Consider the following 8,877-nt stretch of genomic DNA (forward strand, 5'->3'; position numbering starts at 1 on the left):
CTAGAAAGCTTTGGCGACTCTAAAGTCGTGTAACACGAGTACTTTGCCCCATACATTACGACTAGCAATTTTACCGACATCCACCACAGACAATACTCCGCTGGAGCTCCACCACCAAAACCCTAATGAGGGCCACTCCGCCGTGTCTTCTCTTCATCACTTGTCTCGTTTTGTCTTCTTCGCTGTCTCATTCCTATTCTTTCTCCTTCTCCAACTATCAGACCATATTGTCCCTCTCCCACTCCCTCATTTCCCGCGTCGTTACCCGCCGAGCCTCCCGCGGTGATGTCGACGGCGCGGAGCGGGCCAGGGCGTTGGCCTATAATCTGGAGCGTGGGTTGGGTCTCGGCTTCTACAAGTTCGCTTGGAATGTGGGATGGGATTATATAAAGCATTACGCGTGGAGAGACGCGTTGTCGTTTGAAGCCCTAGGGGGCGTTCTGTCGGATCTGAATGTGTTGTTAGAGGCTGTATGTGAGTTTAATCGGATCCAGTCGGAGGTGGAGAGGGTGGCTTGGGTCGGTCAATATTACACCAAGGCCCTTAGGGTTTCACGGTCGCTCTTCACTCGACTGCTCAAAGTTTTCCGTCAACCCGTATGTGTGTCGTTTGTTTTACTTTCTTGTTCTTGTTCCTATTGATTTTCTAAAAATAGAGCAATTTACCTCCCCCATTTTAAAAAACATAAGGAGTTATTTTGCTATTTACTTCTTATAGGGGTAATTTACTTGCATTTTTCCCGAAGGAATTGTGATGAGCCATGTTGTAGTAATTCACGAAATTGCAGTGGGCAGGGCCCAGAGTGTCAATGCCCATCGTATAAAAATGATTCTTGCTTTTGTCTCTGCCGAAGTGTTCTTGTCAATTTGATAATCAACGTTGGCACCTGGCTGTAAAGAAAGATACTACCTTGACTTTGATTGTTTGTCCTTACAAACGTTTGGGGTAACTTTTCAAGTAAAAGGAAAACGAGGAAAAACGGCATATTAGTTCAATAAACTGTTCTTGTATGATAGTTCTTGGCATCCATTGGATTGGTGAAATCGTTGTTATATGAGTTGCAACTTTATTTCTTTTGAGTGCTAGAAAGTTAATCCTGGTATATCTTGGACTGATGGTGGTTTTGTCCATGGAACAGGGAGTATTGAGGGAAGTGGTGGTGACCCTGCAGAAAGAAGTTGTGGAGGGTGATTTGTTGAGGGACTGCCTCGAGTTGGGTGCTGATGACCTCAAGGGTTTGATCCAAATTTTCAAGGACATTGCTCTCCTATATTACTCTGCTTCTCCCAAAACTGATCTGTGAATGGGGATTTTTCCTGAAAAATAACGGGACTCTGACCATTTCATAGCAGTCATTTCCATGTAAGTATGGATGACCTACAGGGGCCAGCAGCACTTCATAGCTTAAAGTTGCTGAGCTATATGGATGTGGCAGCGTATTATGCATATGGTGGCATGATCCGATTCTGGTCCTAACGAAGGGAGGTCCGTAAGTTGAGATTTGGGCTTGAGGTGCTTGTTACGGAACTTGGCATTCTCAGTGATTACTTATGTGGTGGAAAGAGAATCATTTTCTGAAGTAGACTCTTCAAGTGCGTCTTTACTGCTGTTTCTTCAACTGCCTAATTTAATTGAACAGCAGCAGCAGAGCTCTGATCACATGTGCAATGAATGCTATCTTAGTCAATTACATTGATTATCCTATCTTTTTCTCATAACTATGCCCTTGTAAATTATTCACCTTTAAGGTGGCAGCACTTTCTTGTTTAATACCTTCGGCCAAATATATTGTAATATTGCTGTAGATCGCCTCTGGAGATCTTGTATCCTCCTTTTCCTTTGAGCTAGTGTTAAGCAATTCAAAAGATTCGACCGTATTGAGAAGTGAAGAATATCATGAGTATGCTCGTCTTAAAGGGTTTTTGGCTAAAGAAGAGAAGATGAAGTTTGATCTATAAAGTAAACACCTGTCTCTGCTATTCGATTCCTGCTTATGCTGGCGGGAAACCCAGCCAAATTATCATGTGAAGTGGCAATGAGAATTAGAAGAACATCATCAAGTAAAACTATTCAATCATCAACCCTTGCACTTCCCACCCCTTGGTCCAAAAACACTAAGGTTACATTTGGATTAGAGCTGAGGATTTAAAACAAGGATTTCAAATGATTTCATATTAAATAAATTTAAAATTCATTAGTCCCAAATGAAAGTTCAAGAACTTGAACAATTTTGTGGCATGAATTTATCTAAACAAGTTTAATGAATCTGAAATCTTTAAATCCAAAAAACAACACAAATGAAGAAAAATAAGGCTCATTACATGAAGTAGGTTCCTATCAACGTCGCATTAAATCTGGAGCTACTAACTACTCCCCTGCTATTTTGAGGTCAACTTGCACCAATTTACAAACTCAACTTCAATAGTTGGATAACCTATCTATTCTTAAACATTAATTAGTTGGTATTTTAATATGTAAACTATTACATGTATACAAATGTAATTATCCCAAAACAAAATAAGAAGAAAGCACGTATAAAAATGTCAATTCTGGACCCAAATCATATCATTAATTTCCTGAAAACATATTCCCCTCCGAAATACATTTAGAAGAATTTCATCCATTTATTTTCTCCACTTTTTGATGAGCATTTGCTCCATTTCTTAAAGTCTTGCTCTTTTTTCTTGCATTAGCTGTCGAGGCACCAAATTTGTACGTTGCCAAATATCTTTTAAAACTCCAAGAAAAGAAAATCTTTTAACACTTTATTAGCTGCTTGATAACATGAATTCAATGTTTGGACAACGGTTGTACAATTAACAAAGAACAAATTTTCAGAAAGTTAAGAATTATGTTGAGTCAGGCTTGCAGCTGGACATTTTCTCTTGACGGGGTTATTCAGAACCTGGAGGCCTACTACGTCTACAATGGCTTCCATATTGTCTTCCTGTAGGCTTACACTTTCTTTAAAGTAGAAATACGGGTTTACATGATGATCAGCTTCATGTCCTGCAGCTGACAGCATGATTGGATCAAAAGATTTGGTAAGTAGTCACTGGTTCACCGGATATTAATATTGCTTTGCAAATAAACTCTTGTAACTAATCACAGACGACTTTGCAGTTTTGAAAATGGCAGGAAGGAATTATTTGGATCTCCAGACATTAATTGCACTGATTTGTATACATGGCTCCAAAAGTGAAGACCGGGTCGCAGATTGCCTTTTTTCGTCGCAGACATCTCACGTTATGTCCGCGTGAAATCAATGCATCTAACTAACTCCATCTCTGTATGTAGAACAGCTGAAAATCTGTCATTTCCAGTTTGCAAAAACTTGTGCAAATACGTATATATATGTACGCTTTCATGCCTTAAATTTCATCACACACTCCAACACTCACTGGCCCTCCTACTTTCATCTTTACTTCTTTATTTCTGATCCTCCTTTTTGCTTTTGCTTGCTTGCATTTACATTTATTTTCTCTACTGCTACAACTACATACATTTATATTTGGATATATCTACAATGAGAAGTGGGCTTAAGCCATGGATTGTGGTGTGTGTGGTTGTGGCTGTGGCGGTGAATCTCCTTAATGGGGTTGTGGCGGAGCCCCAAGTTCCATGTTACTTCATATTTGGTGATTCATTGGCGGTGAATCTCCTTAATGGGGTTGTGGCGGAGCCCCAAGTTCCATGTTACTTCATATTTGGTGATTCATTGGTGGACAATGGTAACAATAATAACATTCAGTCCTTGGCCCGGGCTAATTACTTGCCTTACGGCATTGATTTTCCAGACGGGCCGACTGGGAGGTTCTCCAATGGTAAAACTACAGTTGATGTCATCGGTAAGCTCTACTATCCCTTCTCTGACCGTCAACCATAGAGATGAAATTGCATGAATGAATGTGATTAATTAAGTTATGTCGACCATGTGCAAGAACTAACCCTCTAGCTAGATCTTGTGAGCTAACTACAGTATTCCACATTATGGAATCATCAAGATTATTTATTGATCTGGAAAATGACCTATACTTATTTGCTATATTCTACAGCGGAGCTGCTAGGCTTTGACGACTATATTCCGGGCGAACAAATACTCAGGGGAGTGAACTACGCATCTGCTGCTGCTGGAATTAGATCAGAAACTGGCCAGCAGTTGGTAGGGCGGCATCCCTCATTCCTTAACATTAATTAACGAAATCGGACAATATTTCCATTACATAATATATTAACTGTCTGGAAACCTGTTAATTCATTAGGGTGCTCGAATCGATTTTACTGGGCAAGTAAATAACTACAAGGACACAGTTGAACAAGTGGTGAACATACTAGGTGATGAAGACTCTGCTGCCAATTACTTGAGCAAGTGCATATACTCAATTGGAGTGGGCAGCAATGACTATCTTAACAACTACTTCATGCCTCTCTACTACTCAACTAGCCGTCAGTACTCGCCTGAACAATATGCCGATATCCTCATTCAACAGTATTCCCAACAAATAAGGGTAGGTCAACTCAGATTTTTTTGGTATCCCCAATTGTCTTTTCTTTTGTTTTTGTTAACTGTTCTTGGTTTTGGGGCAATATACATACATGCAGACTTTGTACAACTATGGAGCTCGGAAGTTTGCTTTAATTGGAGTGGGGCAAATCGGGTGCAGCCCGAATGCGTTGGCCCAGAATAGCCCGGATGGCTCTACATGCGTGCAAAGAATTAACGGCGCAAATCAGATATTCAACAACAAGCTGAGAGCATTAGTTGATGAGTTCAACAGCGATGCACAGGATGCAAAATTTATCTACATTAACGCATACGGAATTTTCCAGGATTTGATTGAGAACCCTTCAGCCTTTGGTAATGTTTATCACAACCTAAACTGAGTTAATTTTTCCTTTTGTTTCTCCCTAGCTGTTTTAACACTTATGTCTTTGTCTATGTTGGTTACAGGTTTTAGGGTGACAAATGCTGGATGCTGTGGGGTGGGGAGGAACAATGGGCAAATAACATGTCTCCCTCTACAAACTCCATGCCAAAACAGAGATGAATACTTGTTTTGGGACGCATTCCATCCCACAGAAGCTGCAAATATCATTGTCGGCAGGAGGTCATACAGTGCTCAAAAGGCATCAGATGCATATCCCTTTGATATTCGCCGCTTGGCTCAACTCTAAGAACAATACAAGAGTGATGCAATTATAAGGTGTTTGTATAAGTTGATGATCATCAAATGTAATGTCTATATATAATTTGTTCCGACATATGCTTTCTTTGTTCTGATCAGTTGATGTTTGTCATATTTTTGTGTTGCAACTGTTGTAGTATGGAAATATTAATATCATTTTTCTGGCTTCAAATTTATGTTTTTCGTATTAGATCATACATGGAGATTGTTTTTCTTTTTTCAAAAGCACTTGGATGGTAATATCAAATCGCTGGATCATATACTTAAAATCTTTCGATGTTATTTTCGGTTTCCATTTTAGTTAAATATCACGTTTTCATTGTTTTCGTCTTACGACCGACAAGTTGCATCATCATGTGGTCGGAAATCACTCTTTGGCTAAAATGTACTACGTTCAAGAGATATGATAAGACTTAGACTTTATATTGCATACTACGTACATTATCAATTATGTATCGACTTTTCTCCTGCAAAACCACTAAACTAAAAGTCTGAGAACTACAGTGCACCTTATCAAGAAAGTTGCTTTTAGAACGAGGAGACGTGGCAATCTTCTACCTCACAGAGGAAACTTATCAATGGAAATCTCGACTCAGGTGAATGAAGAGAGGGACAGGATTTTCTGTCCTAAAAAGGACACCAAGACTTCGACTTCTTTCCTAGAAAACAAACTTCTCTCACAGATACGATCAAACGCTGTCCCTCCTCCACCATAATGAATTCCGTCGCGACGTCTATTTGTATTTAATGCTAATCCGTAACAAACTTTTTTTTTTTTTTAATTCAAATCAAGTTTAGTTGAAACAAATTTATTGATCACGAACTGTATGTCAACCACACAACATGTGCTCAATCCAAACTACAATTTTCCAAAGAAGTTTATACACACAAATCTTTCTCTCCCTTTATGTCCGGCCACATCATTCTCCCACTTCCAGCTCCAGAAAGTCATCAATCATTACAAAATTAAGGGGTTGAATGCATATTACCTCCTTATGTTATACGAAATGGGCAAATTACTCTCTAATAGAAAAAAATATAGTAAATTACTTCTTATATTTTTCATAATAAACCAAATAAGTCCCTCACGCGATTTCGTATATGACAGGGGTGGGCATTCATCTTTTCCCAAAATTAAGTAGTAGTGAAGCACATGATATTTGCATGTGAAACTCATGGTTTCTGAAGGTAGGACAACACACACCCTCCTCAACTAGATCTCCTTATCAGCCTATTTATTGGAGTCCCTCTCAGCTTGATTTGATCACTGCTTTTTCTCCAATACACCATCACTCAATCACCCACCTTTCATTTTTTATTCAGCAAAAATGACACACTCTAATAACATTAATGTCTGCTTCTTGTTTCTACTATTTATTGCAAGTACATTACAAACTATCGTTGTTGGCGAACCCAAAGTTCCATGCTTCTTCATTTTCGGAGACTCGCTGGTTGACAATGGCAACAACATTAACCGCAATACGACGACTAAAGTCAATTACTTCCCTTATGGGATTGATTTTCCAGGTGGCCCGACTGGAAGATTCAATAATGGTCGAAATATAGCAGATATCATTGGTACGTAAACCCATTTTTCTGGCATCACTTCTGACATTAGGTTAATTATTTATTATATATATTTTTGAGGGATTCGATCTCTCTCCTTACAGCTGAACTATTGGGCTTCGACAAGTACATCGCCCCGTTTGCCAATGCTACAAATCAGGACATCCTCCGAGGAGTGAACTATGGATCCGGCGGTTCTGGAATTCTTGAGGAAACAGGACACCTCTTCGTACAAACTCTCTCTCTCTCTCTGTGTCGGGCTAATAAAGTTTAAATTCTAACATTTTGGTGTTAATATGTTTGTAAGGGCGACGTGATCAATTTCAAGGAGCAATTATCGAATCACGAGGTTGTGATTTCGCGCGTGGCGAGGTTACTAGGAAGTGAAAGTGTGGCAAAACAACATTTGAGTAGGTGCATATATTCAGTTGGAATGGGCAATAACGATTACCTGGCCAACTATTTGCCTCAATACCACTCCAAAACCACCCCATATACTCCACGCCAGTTTGCTTCACTTGTCATTGCCCAATACTCAAAGCAGCTCCGAGTCAGTAGTTTCTCTCCTTTAATTACCTCCTTAATTATACATATGAAATAATTCCATGAAACCCGCTACTGAATTTAATCAGAGGTTGTACGATGCCGGCGCAAGAAAAGTAGCCGTCTTTGCACTTGGTAAATTAGGCTGCATCCCACAGCAGTTGGCGGCCTACGGCGCCTCGGACGGCTCCTCCTGCGTGGAAACCAGTAACAATGTCGTTAAAAGTTTTAACGAATATCTTAAGATTCTCATCCACTATCTTAACAGCAATCTCGCTGACGCCAAGTTCGTATACACACAAGACACCTCCGACAGTGAATCATACGGTATGCTGTCTTATTTTGGATATCCTATAAAACTTATAAACACAACCAAACAGGGTTGGATGATTGGATGGTGTTGGTTTTGCAGGTAATATCAGTAATTTGAGTGAGCCGTGTTGTGGTGTATCGGCAGAGGACGGGCAATGCGTTGCGGGGAGTGCTCCGTGCAGCAACAGGGATGCGTATTTGTTCTGGGATGCATTCCACCCGACGGAGGCTGCATCGTTGCTGTCTGCCAAAATTGCGTATGATCATATGTCTCCACTGTTTGCTGAACCTGAATCTGATGCTGTTGCTAGTTATTAGTTGGATGATGTGCTATTTAGTATTTATTCCGCTCACTCCTCTTTGTATCAGTGTGTTATGGGCCTTGTCCTCTTTAATCTCAACAAGTGGGCTGGAGTTTTCTAGCCTCCTCATCTACTCAATTCTACCCCATTCATCATTACAATATTATTATTATTACATGATCTAAGCTGAAACGATAATTGATTATTATATGTCACAACGAAACATGAAATCCTTCAACATTAGTTGTCATAAAAATGTAATTAACAATAACTTTGTAACTGCTATATGCCATTCTTTAGTAACAACATTAGTCAGACTTCAAAAATCATACTACATATTTTTACAACAGAAGATCATGACAATTATTTTAATCACATCATAACAAGAAACAAATCGTTGTAAAATCTTAAAATTTTCACACTGATTTATTTGACACAGTATTAATTTATTATAATTTATATTTATTTTCTAATATAAAGAACAATTTATTATTTTGTAGTGATTTACATGATACATCCACATCTCTACCGATTTAAATTAATTCCCAAAGTCAAAGGCGGATAAGCAGTTCTGCAACGTTTTTTCTGCCCCCTATTTTCAGGTCATTAAATATTGCAAAATTTGACTAAAACTGCATCCACACAGTTGACAGGCATGCCTGCATGAATAATAGTCACTTGTAATAAATCGAACAAAATTACTGCATGTCTGATATACTTGTTATTTAATTAATTATATATTAATTATACTATAAACATATTGTATTTGTTATACTATTTATTTATATCCAACTCCACTGATCAATTCGAATTCGAATTATAATTTCCTAATGTTGTTTCCACAAGACATATATATAAATATGACAAAAAAATGTACATATTAAATATCTTAATATTGTATTTATAAGAAAAAAAATTATAATTAATGCACACTTAATTTATAAATAATTTATTAATAATAACTAATA

The 8,877-nt window shown here is 38.5% G+C and overlaps 3 protein-coding genes across 3 annotated transcripts; all 3 read left to right on the forward strand.

The window, feature by feature from the left end:
* Nucleotides 1-15: 15 nt before the first annotated feature.
* LOC105180187 lies at nt 16-1,854 on the forward strand. The gene is made up of 2 exons (XM_011103848.2): nt 16-596; nt 1,139-1,854. The coding sequence occupies exons 1-2, from the start codon at nt 126-128 to the stop codon at nt 1,301-1,303; spliced, it is 636 nt and encodes a 211-aa protein (XP_011102150.1). The 5' UTR covers nt 16-125; the 3' UTR covers nt 1,304-1,854.
* A 1,104-nt stretch (nt 1,855-2,958) lies between these two features.
* On the forward strand, nt 2,959-5,358 carry LOC105180188 (GDSL esterase/lipase At1g29670-like). Its single transcript, XM_020691601.1, has 7 exons — nt 2,959-3,044; nt 3,124-3,586; nt 3,659-3,848; nt 4,056-4,162; nt 4,263-4,508; nt 4,603-4,858; nt 4,952-5,358. Exons 2-7 carry the CDS (start codon nt 3,527-3,529, stop codon nt 5,173-5,175), a joined length of 1,083 nt encoding a protein of 360 aa, XP_020547260.1. The 5' UTR covers nt 2,959-3,044; nt 3,124-3,526; the 3' UTR covers nt 5,176-5,358.
* Nucleotides 5,359-6,434: 1,076 nt separating this feature from the next.
* On the forward strand, nt 6,435-8,014 carry LOC105180191 (GDSL esterase/lipase At4g18970-like). Its single transcript, XM_011103854.2, has 5 exons — nt 6,435-6,764; nt 6,857-6,981; nt 7,060-7,302; nt 7,385-7,622; nt 7,708-8,014. The coding sequence occupies exons 1-5, from the start codon at nt 6,515-6,517 to the stop codon at nt 7,923-7,925; spliced, it is 1,074 nt and encodes a 357-aa protein (XP_011102156.1). The 5' UTR covers nt 6,435-6,514; the 3' UTR covers nt 7,926-8,014.
* Nucleotides 8,015-8,877: the final 863 nt, after the last annotated feature.

The sequence above is a fragment of the Sesamum indicum genome, unplaced genomic scaffold (genome assembly GCF_000512975.1).
Source record: "Sesamum indicum cultivar Zhongzhi No. 13 unplaced genomic scaffold, S_indicum_v1.0 scaffold00388, whole genome shotgun sequence".
Lineage (NCBI taxonomy): Eukaryota > Viridiplantae > Streptophyta > Magnoliopsida > Lamiales > Pedaliaceae > Sesamum > Sesamum indicum.